Genomic DNA, 23,029 nt, shown 5'->3' with positions numbered 1-23,029 from the left:
TTACTTTATATTAAGAGTGAAACTTCATTTACATTACATACAGAAAACCTGGTTTGAAACACGGTATATAATGTCAATGCTGATATTGTATAGGGTTCACTTTGACTCCGATGAACCCAAAGTGCTTCATGTACTTTGTCTTCGATGTCCTCATAATATTTTCTTACATTGCCGAGCCACCCAGCGAGGGATTCCCGATAAAAGAAAAAAAACTGGGAAAGTTAAGAAAGACGTGTTTTTCTTCTTTTGTGCTGTGTTTTTGTTAGGGGAAAAAATCTAGAAAATGACCTTTAAAGAGCAGAAGAGAATTTAGTTTATACAGCATTAGCAGGAGGCCTTCTTAAGCCTATTCTGTACAATTCTGTTTAAATTTCTATAAGATCTGAATCAGCCCGACGCAGTGTTGTGGCAGAGCTGTAGTGGAATTGTTGTTTGTAAAGTAACTGAAGCAAAGTGCTTAAGTTTATATGTTTCTAAAGTAACTGAAACTCGGTGTTGAATTGTTAGAATTTTAAATTGTTAAAATTCGAACGTAACTCAATCAACCCGACGCAGTGTGGGGGCAGAATTATAACAAAATAGTTTCTAAAGTAACTGAAAACTCGTTATAGTGTAGAGAGCCTGACGCACTGTGGCTCTGTGAAGTTTAAACACAAAAACCTGAAGGAGTGTGGTTTTGCCCGACGTACTGTGGCAGTGTAACATTTTAAAACTGTTTGTGTTAGTGTATTTGAACTTGAAAGGCCCGATGGAGTGTGGCTGTTTTGTTTGCTTACATCAGCTGTACTGGACCTGTGAATTAATAGACTAACGGATATCTTAAAATAACTATATAACATGTAGTCATTGAAAAAGTAAGTGAATAGCTATTAAATTACAGTACATAAATTAATAAGGTTTTGAGAATGGAAGAGCTGATTGTGAAATACATGGTCAAGCACAGCTCACAGGGAATGTATGAAGAGATAGAGAAAGTTGCTGATGCCTAGAAATAAAAAGGAAAAGTTGCAAATGCGCTTCAAGCGGGTTTTGCCTTTTTACTTTAGACTCAGTGACAGGGTAATTTCTACAAAAAATGTACCAGACGAGTGAAACGAACTGGAAAGAGGAAAATATCAAAATGCAGAATGAGATCGCACTTCTTAAAACTAATAATAGCATGCTTGGATCATCCGTTGAAACACTGTCCCATGAGCTGGATGGAGCACAGGCTGCATGTCAGTTTATGATAAATAATAGTACAGTTGAGAAAAACACCAGTGAGAGATCTGTGGGTGCTATGCACTGTAACCGCGTTTCAGGTTTTCATGAAGCTGTTGATGAGGGTTTGAAGAGAGATTCTCAATCATTTAGCAGTAGTCAGCACTCTGACAGTACAGTTAGATTTCTCATGGCACCACTTCACTCCATTACTACCATGCGTAATAGCAAAGAAGGTTAGGGGCCAATGACTTCTACGATGGTCAGAGGGTTTAATCAAAACCAACTGGAAGCTGTGATTAAGAATATTGGAACATTTGGCCCCTCCAAACAGAATCCACAAGATTTTTTGAAAAACGTGGAGCAATATTCAGACGTGTACAAGTTTGTAGATTGTTACGCAACGGCCGGCAGATGGCACTGCGGCGCAGCTTCGGACTATACACGTGACTCTTGTTTTGGTTCGTTCGCTTCCTGTTTGGACATTGGCTTGATGTGCGAGGGTGTAGTCTAATCTGAACCAGGTGTTCATGTTTAGAGTAATTATGTTGGCTATTTAAACCCCTCGCATGACTGCGCAGGTCGCGCAGTATTATAGTTTATAACGGCGGTAGAGTGCTGTTAATAAAGACTTTGATCTGCACCTTCCAGTCCCGTTCCGTGACAGAATACTGCGCCACGAACGCGGAGTTCGAGAAGTTGGGCCGATCGTTCTGGGAAGAGAGACGAAAAACTTGCTCAATCGCCAGCTAATGCTACGAGGGCTGCTGCAGCAAGCCCACCCGTGCGCCACGTCGCCATTCGCGCAAGTTCCCACGCCCCCGAGGCCGGAGAGCTATGCGGCGCCACGCGGCCAGTAAAGCTACCCAAACTCCTGGACCTTCCCACTGCAGGGGAATCATACAACGCCATGCAGCCAGCAAAGCTACCGGCACTACTGGGACTTCCCGTGCCCGGAGGATTACCAGGCTGCGCTAAGGAGGCAGCAGGAGGATTTGCAGATGAAGCGGTGGCAGGCGGAGATGGATCAGATACTCCACAACCTGGAGGTGCTTTGCCCCCGTCCCGTAGCGCTGAACAGCGCTCCAGCTTTCTGCCCTGCTGAAGATCCAGTCACGCTGCCCAGTCCGGAACTGAAGGCTAGCCCAGAACTTTTTTGGGGGGGGGCAATGGTGACACCAGAGCTCCAGCCTGAGGCCTACGGGGAGGTCTCGGCTGTGGAGCTCCTGCACGCCGAAGAAGCTGTCCCGCTGCCCTGCCCGGCTGAGTAGGCCGTCCTGCTGCCTTGCCCGGCCGGGGAAGCTGTCCTGCTGTCCAGTGCCGCTGGGGGCGGCATTGAGCGTTCCAGAACCGTGGAGGGTGTCGCCCAGCGTTCCGGAGGTGGCACCCAGCGTTCCGGCGCCACTGGGGGTGGTGCTCCGCCAGTCTGCTGCCCAACGGAGGCCACCTTGTTTTCCGTGGCAGCGAGAGACAGCTTTCCCAGGGCCCAGGACCCCCGTTGGAGGGGGGTTGTTGGCGCTCCGGGAGAAGTGCCCTTGGAGGGGGGTTCTGTTACGCCACGGCCGGCAGATGGCACTGCGGCGCCGCATCGGACTATACACGTGACTCTTGTTTTGGTTCATTCGCTTCCTGTTTGGATATTGGCTTGTTGTGCAAGGGTGTAGCCTAATCTGAACCAGGTGTTTATGTTTAGAGTAATTATGTTGGCTATTTAAACCCCTCGCATGACTGTGCAGGTCGCGCAGTGTTATAGTTTGTAACGGCGGTAGAGTTTAACGAGTGTGGCTCTAGATCAGTGTTCGAATGCGTATAACATGCTAACGGTCTCAGTTCCTTGTTTTGTTTTCAAGTAATGCTTAGACTATTGTTCCATGTTAAAAAGGAGTGTTTGAGTCCTACATGCCTTGTGGAAGGCCCCTGGACAAACTCCAGATCTGTCACAAGACTAAAAACAGACAGCCTGTGAAGAAATGGTTCCACATCGATCAGTTAAAGCCATAGAAAAATTCAGGTGGCAATCATACATAGCCACATATATAAAAGCAAGTGAGTGTATGTTTTTGTAATGTTTTATTGATTATTTTATTACTGTGTGTTTAGAAGGTGTTGTGTGCTATGTTGTGTGGGACAAAAAGGGGGCGGGGGGCAATTCTTTCTGTTTGCATGTGTTTTTCATTATCTCCTAACCAAAGGAAATAAAGATATGGCTATGATTATGATGGCAGCCCTCCTGACAGCAGTAAAGATGCAAGAGCACTGGAGCAACCAGTTCCTCCATCAGGTGTGGTGACAAGACCCTATCCCGGAGTGCTAAAAAACAACGTCCAATGGATCCATGTTCCAGTCCTAGTGAATCTGACATTGTGGTCTCCAGATTTGTATGAACAGTGCCAGGGAGAGTGTGTGACAGGAAGGTATGAAGACCTCTTGCCATCAGCATTAATGAGGTATCATGGTACTGTAGCAACCAGCTAATCCACGGACCACCTAACAGAAGATCTATAAGCAAATCATCCCAGGGAGACGAAATTCAGGCAGAAGTTATTGGGGTTTGTGGAGAGGGTACTTGGAGTCATCTGGAAGAATCTGGGAATATCCAGTAGGTTTAGTGCACAAGAATTCTGCAAGAATTAATTGAAGGCCCTAGTGGGGCTGCAGGTTTTGCAAACAGATGATTATCTACATATGGGACTACGGGAAGAAGAAGAGACTGTACAGGACGTTCACACCATCACATCTGCCCTATGTTTCATCTCTCATCAAACAAATAAAGGCTTTTAACAATATGCAACTTTGACCCTTCTTGATCACTTCTCTGTCACTTCTCTATCCTTGTCAAGTGTAGCCAGACACTTTGCCTGCTAAATTTCACCTTATTTTATTTTAGACTAGAGTCAACATGGTCTATAGGAAATGATCATTTTCAATATGTAAATGGTACCCAACAGACAAGGTCATTCAATCCAGAGGAACAACTAGGTTTTGTGGAAAATATCCCAGAATTTGATTTTGAGTTACCCAAAACTAGACAATATGCTAATGTCATTGATGCAAAAGAAAGATAGAAAGCACAACAAGGTATTGAAGAGAAGGACAAGATTCTGACAAAGCAGTTTTGAAGGTTATATCCCAAATTAAACCTGAAAAAGTTGTTTGCATATGTATCTTCCTAATTGTTTGCCAATGCATTATGTTATGTGGTATGTATTCTTTATTGAGATGCCAAATTACAGATAACTCAATGATAGGACTTTCCGGCTGGCTGTGATGGTTCTTGAATGCCTCTCTTCCTAACCCAAGAAACAGTTTATATAGTACCAAATTATAAAAGAAACCCTATGATAAAGTTTTGACTAATTGGAGGAATCAGTAACCAGTGTCCATGAGGTGATGACCCAATGATGGGTAAGATTCTCCAGTGGCCAGAGGAGGACAACCTAAGGCAGGGCTTCACTGCCACTGGGCACCTGCCCAATGCGGAAAGTGTCATTTGTATAAAGGGGTGGATGTGATGCCACTTTTGGGCCAAGAGCATCAAAGGGGGGACTGTAAGAAATTACAGACTGCCTCTCAGCAGATGCTGCAATAAAGTTATCCTTCTTTGAGATCTTCGACATCCTTATAATTTTTTTTCTTCCAGGACCATTATGGACTCACACTTGTAGTTATTTGATTGTATTAAAAGAGGTTAATGTTAGATTTAGAGATTTCATAACATTTGTACCTTTTCTTTCATTTTCCTTTAAACAACACTGAGCGAAATCTGACCAGAATTGTGTATCTTCCCCATTTATATGACCTTTAACTGGAGTTATGACATTCTGTGTTTTATCAAAAGGGTATGTAATATAAAATACATATAGTGAATTTGTCTTTGGTGTGTTCCCACAATATTATCTGTACATCAGGCTGACTTCAGAGACCTTTAGTGAAATAATACAGACTTCATAAACCCACTTTTTTCAATAGCATTCCAGCTAAAGCCTATCATTATAGCCTTATTTTAACAGGAAATTAAAATTCAGCCTACACTAGAGGGCACAGTTTCAGTCCTGGAAGGTCTCCTCAAAGACATCTGTTTCAACTCACCAGTTTCAACCATGTTCAGTAGGCATATTAAAGCAGACAAAATTAACACCTCATATTGTATTAAACTGCTGGCAGATAATTCGTATTCAATCTACACATAAACCATTGAAATAAGCAAATGTATCTGCCAATAGAAAAATACAATTTATAGCTTAAACCTTTTATGCAAAAAAAAAAAAAACGTATCCAGATTCTTACGATAACTGTTAAGTTGTACATTTTTAAGATAACCAAATATTAAATGCTCTCTGGTTTTGTTATTTATTTCCACCCATTTTCTCCACCAATTTGGTCAGCTGCCAATTCCCACTAATAAAATAGCTCTTTTCTATCATATGACAGCTTTCAGCTGGGAAGGGTAAAGGCTAACGTGCTTTCTCTGCAACATGTGAAGCTAGCCAACAGCATATTTTGGAACAGCTGCTCATGCTGCGTCACATCAACACACTCAGAGGAAAGTGCTATCTGCCCTCTTCTGCATATACGAGCCCACAGATGACCACGATTGTTTAGTGTTGCTGTGACTGACAGGGAGAGGGAGAGTATGCTATCCCTCCCGCCCATGGAGGATCATGGCCTATTTTGCTCCCTTTACTCCCTGCCACGGATGGCTGCTGCATCGTTGGGATTCTAATTCGCCATCCACCGATCATGACCAACACTTGTGTTTTGCCACACTCAGGAGCCACAAAATTATTTTTTTACCTTGATTTGGACTTCTTTTGCAGAAGGTTTGAAGAAAATATGCCATGCTTACCAGCTGAGGTGCATTAATGACACCTGTGTTATAGCCAAACTGTAAGGAGCCGATTACTGCTGTCCCAACAGCCATCATTAGCCGCGGTGTCACATGCTGCACAGAGAAAATGGAAGAAAAGTGTATTTTAATACAAAACACATGACCATATTAAGCATTTCAATCATTCACCAGTTTTAAAGGGTTTCACACAACAGAAGCCAGAACATTCTTTGAACACAGTCATGTTTGTGCACAGCAAAGCACATATCCACTGGATTGAGTGTAGTTAATCTCTTAGCTGAATTTCCATTGGAAACAATGAGTCATAATCCATGTACAGTATTAGCAAGAGTTTGGTAAAAACCAATGAGGGGGGAAAAAGTGCATGAATATGGACTTTATTATTTTTTTTCTGGGTCCTTATAATTACTGACAGACACATTTAAATTCAGACAGGATAATCAGTTCAATTAAAAAAAAAGTTTGTGATTATCCACTCCTTTCATTTACAATGTGTCCCCTAGTGTTGGGTCCGAGTCCACCTTTGTCAAGTTCGAGTCGAGACCAAGTCCTTAACCAATCGAGTCCGAGTCCAAAAGGGGCCGAGTTGGACTCAAGTCTGAGTCCTTAATGACCGAGTGAGTCGAGCCCGGCCGAGTAATTAAATTGAAAAAAGATTTGAAATTGCAATTGTAAATTCAGCACTGAGCAGTTAAATGAATATTTTAACCTTCACAAACCAATGGCAATATAAATTTAACAAAATACCACTATCATATCTTGCCATTTAATATTTTTTATTTTATGTCATTAGCACCTCAACTAGTTTCCTATAAAAAATGGTTTCAAGGGGAAAAAAGGGATATAGAGACATATGTGGAACTTTAATTATATTATAAGTGTATGAAAATACAAATAAACCTGTTTTGTTATTGTATCACACTATATTGTGTCCTTCAGTTCGAGCTGACATTTCAATTATTTGATGTCTCTCCCCCACAGTTATATAGGCTGAGAGAGAGAGAGTACAGAGTAGAGTTCACCAAATGCTAAGGGGTTCACCAAATGTTTAGGGGTGGGCGATATGACTACAATCTTATTTCCCAATAATGATGCGTTTTCTCAGGTAGGTCTATCAGTAGTATTCAAGTAAGAAATACTATGGAAATTGAATAAAGCAATTAAATGTAAAATAAAATAGACTTCACTGTATGACATATACAGTTATTCTTATTAAACTTACCAAAGTTATTCAGTCAAATGAGTGAGTGAGTGATTTTCTCTTTAAATTTGTAGTTTGATTAACATTAATGACACAGACGGCAGCAGGTTTATTAGACTCCTGTCACTTTAAGACCTAATGCACAGATCCAGTATACTGTATTGACACACCTCCGATTTTCCCCCAACTGTTGACATTCACTTCAAACATAACCGACTGTGTTTGCATGAATACGTGGCCAGACCTACATTTTGACATGATGTGTGCGTATTTATTTGACCGTACAAGCGAAATAAGCTGCTAAAGAGACTTCAATTTGGTACTTGCACGATGAGGCGGATAAAAAATAAATAACAACATAAAATTAAGAGAACGATAAATTAGTGAATGTCTCCCTACGTGACCAGGGGCACACACTTGAAATGCGCACACAGAAAGCCGCTGGTCAGGAAGGGAGACATTAAGTAATTTGTTATCTTACTGTTATGTTGTTATTTATTTTTTATCTTTCTTTTCACGTTACACATGACGCTGACTCGACTGTACTCGGAAAACTTTCCCAGTCCGAAATGTCACAAATTTACCCGAGTGTGTGACAAGTCCGAGTTCATTCATTACTGGACTCGAGTCTAAAATCTAAAAGAGCTCTGAGATCTGATGTGTTCAGTAGAAATGAAACGGATTGACAATGCATGACTAAGCACAAAACTGTCATGGCTACAGAAGATAATACAGGGCACTCAGGTCAGTCTTGCTTTCAAACAAGATTGTGTAATGTTCATCAATAAGGCTTTCTCTGTTAATGAGGCAAACCTGTGGCTCTCTAAATGTAATCTTATTATTGGGATCTGGGAACAGCTAAACTCAAACATGCACGTACGTAGCAGCTGAGGCGAACACTAATTATTCTCCCACTGGCCTGCACCGACAATGCTAAGCCTTTACATAACACATACGAGCTGATCCTGATGCAATGTTTTGAAGATGAGGGCTTAACATACTCAAAGCAAGTAAATTGTGTCCAACACAGATGTGACTGACAGCTCTGACAACTTGGTTACACCACATGACACTCCTGTCTAAATATAGCCTGTTGGGTTATTAAGATTGGAAATCTCTAATCAATGTTCTCCATGTCATTAGTCCTCGTGGCTATATAAGTCTTATAGTATATAAAATATATGCAAAAATTCAAGATGTTCTATTCATTACTTAGCAACTGATGTACCAGGCAATCTCTTCGGAGTTCATGGAAAACTTTTTCTAACTTACTAGCAACATAATTATTATGAAAACTGACACCAAATAATCTTCAAATGCTTGGTGATTATGTTGATGTCAGGTGTGCATACAGGTTGGAATGTAAATTGGTCATTTTAAAGCCTTTTATTTCATTTGGTCATTCTCATGTACCAGCAATATGACTCATTTTTGGTAACATGTCATATAGCATACAGTACATAATAACATGCTCCTGGCAATATCCTGTATAATTGCTCATAACTAGTCATAGTTAAATTCATAACCCTTTACAAAGCTTTAGGTTATGACCATGATGTTAGAATACATACGTAATTATAATATCTTTTCAAAAGAACATTGTAGTCAGTATAGTTGTATTACATTATAATATGCGTTCTGATGACGTATGTGTACCCTGTAGTTAAAATGCGAATAAAACCATTATACGCTTTCTTGAAAAGTGACAAAAAATCCCACCTAACTGCTGATTATAAATACATTTATAATACATTATGAATAATGAATTAGTTCAATTACAGCAATCATATTAAACTTTATGTTAGACAAACTATATAAAGTATTGTTACATTTTTTGTAAACATTGAAATTAGTTATTTTGGCCCACACAAAACCCATACCATAAATTCCATAAAGGACAGGAGGGTAATACAACAATTCTGAGTGACATTCTGCAGTAATCCCTGACTGTAGTAAAGCATTCATTAATAGGAGTAACACATATGGACTGGACCAATGAGAAATATGAAGGCAGCATAGAATCCATTACAGAAAGCCTACAGCAGTGGTATCCTCCAGAGCTGAGCAGCCTTTTAATAGCACTGTAATCTTGTTTCTGTCTACTTAAACCTGCTGCTAATTTACACACACACCTTCCTCTGGACAGGCATCTTGAGGACAAACTAAGGCTACCCCCCCCCCCCCCCCCCCCCCCCCCCCCCATTGTTGTCAACAGTCAGAGAATCACAGGTTGGGCCAAAAATGACAAATGAAACAAATGGTGTTATGAAAGTGCATCTGAATGCATCTTTGTTTTTAGGTGTGCTTCTGCTTTCTTCAAATAAACATTTGAAGACACACTGATCCTTTACACGCTGGTACTTTTTGCCCAAATAAAAACCTCACTGGAATGTTACAGTTACTAAATCACTGATAAAACTGGTACAGTTTTGATACAGGGCACGGACACTGTGACCTCTATACCTCAGAGAAGATCATATGAAGAGGTTAAAGATCATATGATGAGTCTTCATTGGTCACATATACAATACAGCAAAGTGAAATTATTTTTTCTTCACATATCCCAGAATGTTGGGGTCAGAGCGCAGGATCTGCCATGATCATGCCACCCCTGGAGCAGAGAAGGGCCCAACAGTAGCAGTTTGGCGGTGCTCAGGCTTGAACCTCGACCTTCTGATCAGTAACCCAGAGCCTTAACTGTCAAGCCACCACTGCCCCTAATATGCAGTTTCTTTGTAATAGCTGCTTATGATCAGGAGGGGTGAGGGGTCTCACACACACACACACACACACACAGACACACCAACACACACACACACACACACACACACACACACACACACACACACACACACACACACACACACACATTCTCTAAATGTACTGCCTCCAAGGCCCTTTGGTCTCTCTGGGACAGACATATGCAGCCTTGAAATCTGCCATTGCTTTACCTCTCCCCCAAACAATCTAGAGCAGCACACACCTCTTGAGTTGTCCTTAAGGACACAGTGAACTCAAATATTCAATTTAAGATCTCTGGGAAGCACAAAAGTCTTGAAAATTCTGAGATTATAAAAGGATTCTCATGCTTGTTGCAGTCAGGGGCAGTGTAGAAGTGCAGTACTGTACTGACATTGCAAATATATGATGTGAAAATGTGCAACAAGACTGAGTGTTGCTGCAGTATTTTGGCCCAAAGATGTGCCGTATAAATTCTGATTCCCATAATGAACTGCCCAATCTCTGTCACTGCTGATACCAGAATATTAAGATATGCAAAGAATATGTTATTAAATATACATTTAAATACACATTTGTTTGGTTTACATAGGCTAATAGCTTTGAAGTGAAACAAACTGTAAATGGTCCATCAGATGGATATGAAGAGGCCTAAGTGCATTATCACATATTTCACAATGCCTTAATCCTGATGCTCTGCAGTTATATCCCCAAATATTTTCAGATTTTGTAGGAATCTTATCTTCTCAATTATTACAAAGTTAAACAATATCTGTGACAATAAACACCCACATGTGTGATGCATTCATTTTAGCGTATGTCACAAACACCAAAGTCACTGTCTGTCACTGATTGTTATGAAACTAAACAAAACGATAGTGGGATATTAGAGGAATATAAATAAGGAGTGTATTCAAGTATAAAATAATAATAATAATAATAATAATTATTATTTTTATTATTATTATTATTATTATTATTATTATTATTATTATTATTATTATTATTATTTTAAATGTAAAAACTGTCATATATTTTCAAATTACAAACTAGTACCACTATTTTATTTAATGCTGTTTATTACTACATTACTTCATTTACTAAATATTTTTATTACTTTGTATTATGTCAGCAAAACAAAGTTTTGTTTATGACTATTATTGACTATTATAGGAAAATATTTCGTCTATAACAAAGATAAGTATACAAACCTATTAGCTGTAATGTTTAAAGTCATATGATTTTAAACCGTGGGTATGTTTTATTATTATTTATTTATTTTATTTATTATTATTTTAATATATTATTATTATGACAGTTAAGTGTGATTTGTCGTGTTCAAGGATGTAGTAAGTTTTAGTTATAAACAGACAGGCATTAACTGACACAAGGTGATGTGTGCAGAAAGTGCAGTTCCTAGATGGATGCATCACTTACATTGAGAGAAACATTACTTTACTATGAACCTACCTTTCTGTTCGAGTCCATCGTGAGGAGTTTATCAGGAAAAAACTACCGAGGGTTCCTTTTCTTTCTCTTGTTTGTAAGATCAAAAAGTCCCTATATCTGTCTTCTTTAGAATAAAATCACCAGAAAGCAACCGGCGCTAAAAAAAAATATAAATAAATAAATAAATAAATAAACAAAATAAAGAAATGTAATAATCAGTATCCGTTAATTATTAATTTTTTTCAATCGTCATCTTGAAATGTTTCTTCTTCTCTCAGGAGTTGCTTCTGAATGAAACTTGCAGTATGTGTACAGTGCTTTATTACTGTAAGCGCAGGAGATCCGGCTTTTAGTCGTCTGGGGATGTGATTGGATGGATGGGAGGTGTTGACAATCGAGAGCGCGGTGATTGGCTGCACGTACTCTCCGCAGGTGACGCGTCCAGTAGGCTATATTGTCCTTTCTGAGGTATATTTCCATATTTGCATCTTAGATATAAACATTGTAATTATTTCACTATAGAAAATAAATGAGATAGGCAAAGAGAGAGAGAGAGAGTGAGACAGAGAGAGAGAGAGAGAGAGAGAGAGAGAGAGAGAGAGAGCAATCAGATTAGTTAAAACTTTGTATAGGGTTAAACTAAGAAATCTATACAAATAACTAAGCATTATTTTGAAATATGTGTTTTTATTAAGCTAGGTCTCAGCTATCATTCTATGTTGCAAATATTTCATTAAAAATTATTTTTACATCATAACCAGGTGTTTAAGTGCCAGATGTGCATAAAATCAGTTCTGGTTTGAAATATATATATATATATATATATATATATATATATATATATATATATATATATATATATATATATATATATATATATATATGTGTGTGTGTGTGTGTGGGGGGGGGGGGGGGGGGGTGTTTGTGTGTGTTTGTGTGGGTATATATAATCTTCCATCTTAAGCCAAAATGGGTCAGCAACTAAAAAAATGCATTTTACGTCTTACCAAAAATGTTATTTCACCAATTTCTTTTATAGAGGCTATAAAATATTGATCATGACACACTAAATCTCTATAATCATTGTTATGAACTTATAAGCATATCATTGGTCATGTCAGGATACTCACAATGCAGTTTTCTTTTCTAGTCTCTAAAAAGGCAACACTCATACTTTAGCAATCTCAGATTAATCAGATCTCTTGCTACATATTAGATTAAAGAGGTCACTCCAGCCTTATCATGCTCATTCCACCTGAATTAACATTATGTCAACAATGAGTCAGAAAATAGGTTAATCTCAAATTTTTGTACATCTTTTTATAGACTCAAAATGAAACATCCAAAATAGACTGTTCAATGCTGAAGTCTCAAGGGGCTGTGTGAAACATTCAGGACAGATTTCATTTCATTGTGAATGCCACTGTGTGACGATTAAAAATAAGAGCAATCAATAAAAGCTAGTAGCAGTGATCACTCTGATTGATTTCTAATATGGGAATAGCCTAGATAACAAAACTCTATAGTGCACAGTTTGTGTGTGTGTGTGTGTGTGTGTGTGTATGTGTGTGTGTGTGTGTGTGTGTGACCAGTGTGTGTGTGTGTGCATTTCCTAAAACACTAAAAACTCTTTTAGCAAAAAATTATCTAAATTCTAATTTAAAAGAAAGAACAAAACTCACATATATCCAATTAGTGAAGTCTTGATATTGAAGCTTGAAGTACACTTTGATTAATATTCAAAATATATAATGTTTTTGAATGAGTAGCTGTGAAGATGCTATTGTCACAGTATGCTAATATAACATCCTAAACCTTTGTTCACTGGGGCAGGGGTGAATCCGGTGAAATTCTAAACATCAATAAAGAAGATTTGTTCTTTTGTATAACACAGGAAAATACGTATGTACCTTCGCCAAACAAAAGTGAGAGGAAAACCCTTTTGGTTCCGCATGATTAAATCAATTTTCTTTGAAAATCAATATAAACAAACAGACCTTTATATATCAAAGTCTGGGTGGACTGGGTGGGTATTAAGGGGCTGGTATTGTTCAGTGATTCAAAGAACCAGTGGTTCCTAAAAAAAGATTTAGATTCTGATTTACTATGAATTTCAACCTTCTTTTCCAGATAATATTTACACTCACTCAGAATGGTAATAATAATCAATAATAATCAACCACTCCTGTTTTCATAATGATATCTTGTTTCTTTGTCATTAGTAGATAATATAAGAGATTTCAGATCTCTCTCTCTCTCTCTCTCTCTCTCTCTCTCTCTCACACACACACACACACACACACACACAGACACACACACACACACACTGTAGCAGTAATTGTAAATATACCTGTAATTTGAACTTTGATTTGTTTTGATTATATCACATATCCTGTTTTCGATCAGTTGAATTTCTTAAAACAGTTTGTACATCATTTTATAATAAATATACATATTTTGTAATTATTTCTAATAATTACCTATAACTAGTTTTCACTGATAGTCATAAAATTTATACAAACTTGTTATAGCTTGCCTTTGATACTTTAGCCGTCTTATTGCACCCATTTTTTCATTTACAGGTATGTATTACTAAGCCTTTCTGACTTTATTGCTATCTTAAATCACTGTGGACAAATATCTGGGAGCAGGATATTGCAGAAACTTTTTTTTTTTAAAGTATTTACAATCCAACATGATCTCAAGAGTAGCTTTTGAAAACATTGAAGAGACGTAGATAGACCGTCCACATTCCTTGGAACAAAATTTTTAAAATAAATAAATAAATAAATAAACTGTGTTCTTAATTTAAAATCACACACACACACACTAGATGCAAAGTTTTCCAGATGGATTGATGTGACTATAAAACATCCTGTGATTTCCCAGCAGAGCAGATGAGGTTTCTAAACTACTGCCGTGTCAAGCAAATATCTCTTCCTGAAAGCACAAACTATTTTTAAACTTATCAATGGCTGCAATTACTGTGCCAATGCCTAGGTGTCAACACTAGGAGTTAATAACACTAACCAGGTCTAAAGGGGAAAGGTCATGATCTGTTTTAAGAGAGCAAGAGTGTTTGCTCTGTGACTAAAATCAGATGGCGGCCTTTTTTTTGAGAAAATGAGAGGTCTAGTGTCTAAAAAAGAAGAAATACACCACATGCATGAAGCTTGCCTTACACTCGTGAAGGATGAGTGTGGGACGTGACTCAGTAATCTGCATGGTCATGTGACTCCAGTGCCATCATCTCCTGGAACGTGCTTGTCTGCATGCCCCACACTGGCTTACCTTGATATAACTGTAAACTTGTCTCATCTCATTTTGGCTTTGCGCTAGGATGAAATAACTGAACTGTCCTTTGAAAAGAACATGCAGCAGATGTGGTGTGATGTGATGCAGCATATAGTCACATAGGCTTCGCTAAATAATCCATAAAAAAAATTAGTATAAAGAAACAGGCAAAATACTGAATAACAATTTACCCAATATGAATTATTTTACACACTGCTCGGCCTGAAAATGTTAAAAATTTTCTCTTCAGTGTTGACACTTCATGAAAGAAATATTTGTCTTTAGGATGTAGAGCTGAGGCAGTTGCACACAAAGACATCAGTGTTTGAGTGGAAAGTGGATGGGGTCATCAGAATGTGACCATTCAAATCAAACCACATCACCAGTCCCTCACATCTCCATCTCTTTTGTCTCTTTGACCTAGGCTTTTAAGTTCATGGCATATAGCAAAAGACATCTTCACGTTGATTAATCAAGCTCTTCATGCACTGGAATTGGGATACTGTCAGACTGAGCGGTCCAGTACAGCTATGTAGAAAGTGACATTGTGTTTCCCCTTAGGAGAATCCGGCATTCCTTTATTCAAGTGGTCTAATTAAGACTTGGCATCAGTCTCCATTTCAAACTAGGTGAAATAGACAATGAGCCCATCACAAAGCATTAGTCTGAAGCCTGGACCGAAAGGTTCTGTGCAGTGGGCATGAGCTCTGTCATGGAGAGCAGAACACTGCTGCTCTGTTTAGGTACTGGCTTAGCATTCCCAGCAGGGTTGCCAAGTCTCCCAAAATCTCCACACATAAAGTTGTGAAACTAGACCAAAAAGCTTGGGAATTGGAAAGAAGATGAATCTTAATTTTTTCAGTCTTTGTGTGGGAAACAAATTCACTGTGCTGTGCACAAATGTTTTGATTTCCAAAATCTACAATATGCCTTTGAGAATCCTGGCACCCCTAATAGCCAGCTGATATGCAATGACATCAAATGGAGTCAATATGGACAAAAGTGCAGACAAATTAACAAATGAACTGGATGTAGATAAAGTAGCCATTCAATATTTCATTTATATGTACAATAATATTTTCGCTATTGAATTGAGCTGTACATAGATACATATACAGCTTGTTATTCCTGGACTTTCCACTGACAGAACACATTAAGTCCAAGCTGACATCATTTGCTGTTTATAAGTTAACTTGTTTTTGAGTTATTGAGGTTTGGATTAAACCCATTTAATTTAATGTCATGATACAGTAATAACAGTTTTAAATATATTTTCTTTGGCCTGTAGGTAAACTGAAATACAATTTATGTATTTCATTTTTATAAATACCTATAGCAATGTCATGACATGATAATAGCAGTGTTGTGTTTTTCCTCTGACCTCCATTCTGAGAAATAATGACTATTCAAATATGAATGTTTCATGTAACCCTTGCAAAATGTTACTAAAAATTAATTTCCTTTGAACATAAACAAAATGTGTGTGTGTGTGTGTGTGTGTGTGTGTGTGTGTGTGTGTGTGTGTGTGTGTTATTTATATTATATATTATTTTAAGTTAAAAACATTATCCAATACCAACTGGGTCTGTATGAAAATGTATTTGCCCCCGTAGTTACGAATTCCCCAAATCTATAAAAATTCATAATGGGGTTCAGCTGGACTAGACACAGCCAGGTCTGATTACTGAAAACCCTGTTCAATCAAATCATTCAAATTGAACTTTTTCTACAGCTTGAAGTTGGTTAAAAGGTCTTACATCATCCCAGAAATGGTGAGGGAGAAGGTGATTGAACTACATCAGTCTGTGAAGGGTTACAAAGCTACGTCAAAGGCTATGAGACTCCAAAGGACCTAGTGAACCTTCTCAGAAGAGGCCGACCTTCCAAAATTCATCCAAGAGCACAGCAACTACTCATCCAGGAAGTCTCAAAAGAGCCAAGGACAACATCAAAGGATCTACAGGCCTGTCTTGCATCAATAAACTGTTCATGAGTCAACTCTCAGAAAGACACTGGACAAAAACTGGTCAAGCATGGTGGTGGAAGTGTGATGGTGTGGGGATGCTTTGCTGCTTCAGGGCCTGGGCAATTTGCAGTAATTGAGGGAAACGTAAATTCTGCTCTCTACCAGAAAATCCTAATGGAGAATGTCCAGTCTTCAGTCCGTAAATTGAAACTCAAGTGCAACTGGATTATGCAGCAAGACAATAATACAAAATATAGGATTAAGTCCTAGTGCTAGAAATAAGTGAAAGACTGATCTCCAGTTAGCAGCAGTGTTTGGTTGAAAATAATGTGAGGCCATCTGTCCAAAACTTGAAGTTGAACGGAAAGAGGACCTTTGAACAGCATAATGATCCTACGCACACTAGCAAATCCACCAATGAGTGGCCAGAAGAAATGAAGGGTTATGGAATGGCCTAGTCAAAACCCAATTTTAATACCATAGAAATGTTGTGGGCAGGGTTGGGAGGGTTACTTAAAAAATGTATTCCGTTACAGTTACAAATTACTTCATAAAAATGTCATCAGTAATGTGATTCAAGTATCACAATATGAAAGTAATGTAATCTGATTATTTTTGGATTACTTCAAGGTCACAAATGTAAATAAAGTCAAGAGAAGAGCAATATGATCTAAAATACTTTTATTTATAGCTTATTTTAGAGCTTAAAAACATGGTCAGTGTTTGTATTTGTCTTAATAAAAAGTCAAAAGATTAATTTCTTTAGTTTTAAATGAAAAAATTGTAATCCTGATAGTATCTGTAATCTGGTTACTTTGTTTTTTGACTTAACTATTATGAATTACAGCTTCCAGTTTTCTGTATCCTGATCATGTAACGCCATTACACGTATTTTGTTACTCCCCAAACCTGGTTGTGGGGGATTTGAAAAGGGCAGTACATGCAAGAAAACATACATCTTGCAACTGAAAGAATATTGCATGGATGAGTGGTCAATTATGCAAAACGCCTACAAGAAGTTATTTCTGCTGCAATACTAGCTTCTGAGGTCAAGGGTGTACTTACTTTTTCCACAGAAGAATATCACATCTATTGATATTTCTGTTGAATAAATGATTGAAAACGTTCATTTTCCTTGTGGTTTTGTTCAAGTATACTAACTTTATTAATAGGCACTGTTTAAAAGATGATCAAATGTTTGTTGTCTGAATATGTCAGAAAAGCCAACAATTTCCATGGGGTGTACTTATTTTTTCACATGACTGTTTGCGTGTGTGTGTGTGTGTGTGTGTGTGTGTGTGTGTGTGTGTGTGTGGTTATGTGGTGCTTATGAAGGTTGAAGTTTTTGTGTAGCCCTTTGAATACTGCCCTTAAGCAAAATGCTACCAAAAATCTGTAAAAATGGAACTCTAAATATCTATTTCTATTCTATATAAATAACCCATGGTTTGTGTTTTATTTTTTAAGAATTAATTCTGCATCTATCTGGCCTCCTCATTTTGGATACTCACATAATACATCTGCAGCAGGGAAAGACGCTGAGAGAATTGAAAAGCAAGAGGAAGGGTTGATAACCAAGGAGAGAAAGAGATAAAAACAGAGAAAGAGATTATTGAAGCAACTTTAGTTTTTTGTGCTTAGAATATTAGAGGGGACTTTAAAATATTTGAGGGAAAGAAAAAAATCTATAAAGTTAGCAACTGAATATATAGCTGGATCCACTGACTTTTAAGTCTGCTAATACTATAAATGAGATTACTGAAGCATTGCTGATGTTGTTAAGCATTGTATGTGTGACGTACATCACAAGACGTTTAGTCCAAGACCACTAACACCACTAATCCTTTACATCAGACATGCATGAAAAATGTGTTCTACTTCTACACAATAACGTGGGAAGAACACTATTACGATTAGAGAGATGAGAGGGAGCAGTTCATCAAAGAGGGAAAAGTTCATAAAAGAGAACAAAATTCAAATAGCAGAAGTCACGCTGACGTCCCTCATTCTGAGCAATTTCGCAGAAAGCCTTGGAATGTATAAAGAATGAATAAAAGAACTACAGGCTAAGTAAACTGTTTCACAGAGGACATACGTAGTAAGGGAGGAGCACCTTCCTGCTTCTCTATTGTGAATGAGACCTGTCTACACACGCGGCTGGGTGCCTTATTTGGCTTATATACAATAATACTGTTGTTATGAATCCTGCTGGGAAGGAGGATGCAGCACAGAGCAGCATAAACAGGAGCAGGACTCTCCATGAGTCTGGGGACTTGCTGCTGACACTCTTCAGCATCCCCTGGTGGACCATCATCACACAACTTTAGTGACAGAGGCTGCAACATTCTACATATGGACAGCTAGCTAACATACAGCTGCAAGTACAGGGTACAAGGAAGTGTTAAAATACATGTGTTGTCTCAAGCCTTGAATTTAGAATGAATCCTGGGAACTTTATGTTTATTTCCCAACTTGTGTCTCTTAGACTAGGGGTTCAGAAACTTTTTGTTGCCAGGAACCCCTTTAACTGTAAAATATATTTAGTACACATTTATTTTATGAACAGAAACCAACTGTACAAATAGGAAGCTCATTATCTAAATTTGTGCAATTATATGCAAGCTATTTATTACATCCATTCACAATATACATTTTTAAAATTTCTAATTTTTGATCCCAACAACACCAGGCTGTGGTAAAGAGGTGATTCCAGGAGCCCTAAGCAGTCAACATGCCTGATGGGACTTTAGGGAATCATTCATCCAGATGAATATAAATTACCCTCAGTAGATGGGATCCAGTGTATTAACCCAGGGGTTCCCAAACTTTTCCAGGGCAAGGCCCCCCAAATGGCATTAACATTTGACAGAGGCCCCCCTTTTGCAAGATGTCTTTAAAACACATTAAAAATACAGACTTCTGAATATATCTCCCTTTTTATTAATAATTACATCTTACATCTTTACATTACATTATATTAGGAATGGATTGTGTGTGTGTGTGTGTGTGTGTGTGTGTGTGTGTGTGTGTGGTTGTCTGAGAGTGCGGATTTATTTTTCACATCAAATTGTTGAGGACCCCCCGGCGCCCCCTGGCGGTCCGCACTTTGAAAACCACTATATTAACCTGCCAGGGGCTTGAATATTGCTACAGAGGCCCCTGGTCTGAGGAATTAGTGTTTTTAAATGCTTGGTTGTTGTTTTGTGAGCTGATATAGAGTAATATTGTTTGGAATGTGCAAAAACCCTGAGAACTGGGTTTGGAAAACTGTGACGCAAATGATAGAATATTTAATATGAAATATGTTATGTTGTCCCTAGTGGACAAATAAGTGATAACAACGTCACGTAACTGAATTGAGATGTGTTTTAGTTGCTCTAACTAGTTTCAACTAGTTACAGTTTTTACTCTGTATGTTAATGTGTATTATATTACACTTTAGATATTATTATATTACAATACAATATTATTTAATTATTTATATATAAATTGTATTATTTACAATACAATGTTATGTCAATACACATTGGGGTTCAAAAGTCAGAGCACACTAGTGAAAATGCTTCTGTTTGGCATTCTTTTTCAGTTAAAACAAAGGTTTTCATTATAAATCACATTATCAGCAATAACTTGAGTGAAACCTGATGATCCATGTTAAATCAAATCCATTGACGTGAATCGTCTGAATACGTGCTTCAATGGAAGGGATAATACTTACGGTAAATCCGACTTTTTCATTTAACATGGTCAATATCACAAATTTGCTTACATTTAAATAGACATCTAGAAATTGTGCAACATCTTAAGTATTAAATAGTCAACATGTTGCACATTTCCTTTTTTTTTTGTTTTAGACAAGTTTCAAGATATATGTTTAATCTGTTTAAAAAAGACACATTTTCAATGTGGTCTCAGATGTTTGGACCCCATTGTCTATATCTAGTAAACAAAGAAAGTCTGTTGTACTATAACATAAGAGTTTACATGAACAAAGATAACGAATGCAGCATAACCAGCATAATTACCAGAAACATTTTTCTAATGATTTTAATCATCCATAAAATCAGCTAGCTCACAAATTCATTCTTTTAAGTAAGTTTAAAACAAAATTTATATTAGAAACTCGAACAATTTCTGTAAAGTAATGTCAGAGTTTTGATAAGTGCCTGAGTTACTTGATTTTGTACTTGATTAATATACTTAAATATAATACAGCACATTAAATGTTCATTTAAAAATGTATGCAAGCCAGTGGAAATTGGATTGCTGTTTTTTAGGGAAATGTCTCAGATTTCCAAACATAATCCAAACAAACGGCAAAATATCACACCATGATCTTTAGAGATGTCTTTGTGTTTGCTGTTTTCTGATGCTAACAAATGTACTAGTCTCATCAAAATATTACCTACTGACTAAAAAAGTGTTCCAAAGATTTTGCCAATTATATGTCTGTCACCATGGACTCAGTATAACGACTCAGTGTTTAATACATAGCCAAAGCCATTAAGTTTTTATCACTATATTAAATCATATGCAAGCAAGAACAAATTAGTGGCTTTCCCAGGACCACACAATTGACCTGTGCCCTGGCCATGTGCTCCAGCAAGCACACGTGTAAAACATGCTGTAATGGCCTGCTTTCAGAAAATTCTGTTCCTCTCTACAAGAGTACCTCCTGGCTGTATGCTTTCAGAGAGACTATATGAGATTCAATAAGGAATAAAGCAGAACAGGGTGTGCTGTTAAAGGAAAATTTCACGGGGGGTGTGAGGTGGCCCAGTGTAAAGTGGAGTTACTGTTACCACCACAAAGTTGATTTTCCAATGACAACAATTTGCCACTTTTGAACTATATAGCAAAAATAAAACTCATTAACCATATTGAGCTATAAGCAATCTCTCAAGCCTCTCTTTGTTCCCCCTACCTTGAAGTTAATAAAACGTAAAAGTGCAGTTTGTCATGTTACAGATAATCTGGACTGTTATTGTTACTCCTTCCATGAATGTTAAATAAACGTCTCCTTACAGAAAAGGTTCACCATATCAACAATTTTCTTTGTTAAATAACACATTCCCTTTTTTATTAGCCTTGGATTATATGCTGAATCCGTTATTCAAGTCCCTGTGCATGAGTTAATATTGCAGAATTGATCATGTATTAGAACAAGTACATTATGAATATGAATTACAGCCAGCAATACTGTCAGAGCAGTACTGACCATCAACACCTTCTGACCAATCAGATTTGAGAATGCAACAGCACTGTGGTATATTATATCTAAAGAAAGCTAAAGCTAAAGTTATATACAGTGCCCTCCACTAATATTGGCACCTTTGGTAAATATGAGTAAAGAAGGCTGTGAAAAATTGTCTTTATTGTTTAAACTTTTGATCTTTGGTTTTTTGATAAACCTGTGTTTTGTTTGCAATTGTTTGATATCTCTGAGAGCAGTGAATTTTTGTGGAATTTTTTTTAACAAAAGATCAAAAGGTTAAACAATAAAGACAATTCCTACAGCCTTCTTTGCTCATATTTAGTGGAGTGCATGCGACAGTACAAACAGGAAGTTGGAGTAGAAGTTTCTATTTTAGTGGCAATTAAGTGTTTGTTTGCTTGCTCTCTCTCTCTCCCTCTCGCTCCTTTTCATGTTTAAATTGCAAAAAGTAAACTGCTTGTTATTCCCTTACCCATATTGATTGTTTTCTTGCTTTAATACACCAGATTAAGCACTAATTACCTAAGATCAGAAGCAGAAAACCTAGCAGATCACTGTAAGCCCAGTAGTGGAAATAAAATCAGTTATCCATACAATTAAAAAAGCACAGTATTAACCCACAAAACTAATAATAATAAAGCAAGAGTCACAAATATCAATCACTGTCATGTTGTTTTCCCAAAATTGTCATGTTAGAAGTAATCGTCTTGCCTGTAATCTCTGAGGAGCCTTTGCTGTGACCCTGATTAAAGGACAGATATAGGATAACTGTCTCCAGAGAGAGAGAGAAAGATGAAGCTGAGACAAGCTTTATTGTATTAGCACAAGTGCATCTGTTTAACCCCAATCCTTTGCTGGCCTTTTTTTTTTCGATTTATGTGCAGTGAGCCACTTAAATGCAAACAGCTGTGAATAAACTCCTGCCGTGTCATGGCTCAGGGGGCAGAACAAGACAGCAAAGCAACAGGCTCTACTGAACAATCATGTACCCATGTACATTATGTACATTACCCATATACCCATGTGCATTAAATATACTTATTTGCATGATTTGTACTGTATATTGGTAACACCAGGGAAGGAACACTTCATTTGAAATGTTTTGTTAGAAGCCTT

The 23,029-nt window shown here is 37.6% G+C and overlaps 1 protein-coding gene across 2 annotated transcripts in view; it reads right to left on the bottom strand.

Moving 5' to 3' along the window:
* Positions 1-23,029, bottom strand: part of slc2a1a (solute carrier family 2 member 1a) — a 34,140-nt gene that overhangs the window by 7,036 nt on the left and 4,075 nt on the right. Inside the window, exons 1-2 of one of the 2 annotated variants that reach the window (XM_017488197.3) lie at positions 11,460-11,916; positions 6,047-6,142 (exon numbers count right to left, since the gene is read on the bottom strand). In XM_017488197.3, the coding sequence (XP_017343686.1) occupies positions 6,047-6,142; positions 11,460-11,477 (114 nt within the window). In that variant the 5' untranslated portion in view covers positions 11,478-11,916. Of the gene's footprint in view, positions 1-6,046; positions 6,143-11,459; positions 11,917-23,029 lie in introns of those variants that run through there. The other variant, XM_017488196.3, reaches the window with a different exon arrangement.

The sequence above is a fragment of the Ictalurus punctatus genome, chromosome 15, assembly GCF_001660625.3.
Source record: "Ictalurus punctatus breed USDA103 chromosome 15, Coco_2.0, whole genome shotgun sequence".
Classification (NCBI taxonomy): domain Eukaryota; kingdom Metazoa; phylum Chordata; class Actinopteri; order Siluriformes; family Ictaluridae; genus Ictalurus; species Ictalurus punctatus.
Note: the sequence above shows the minus strand (reverse complement) of the source record. Positions and strands in the feature narration are given on the sequence as shown.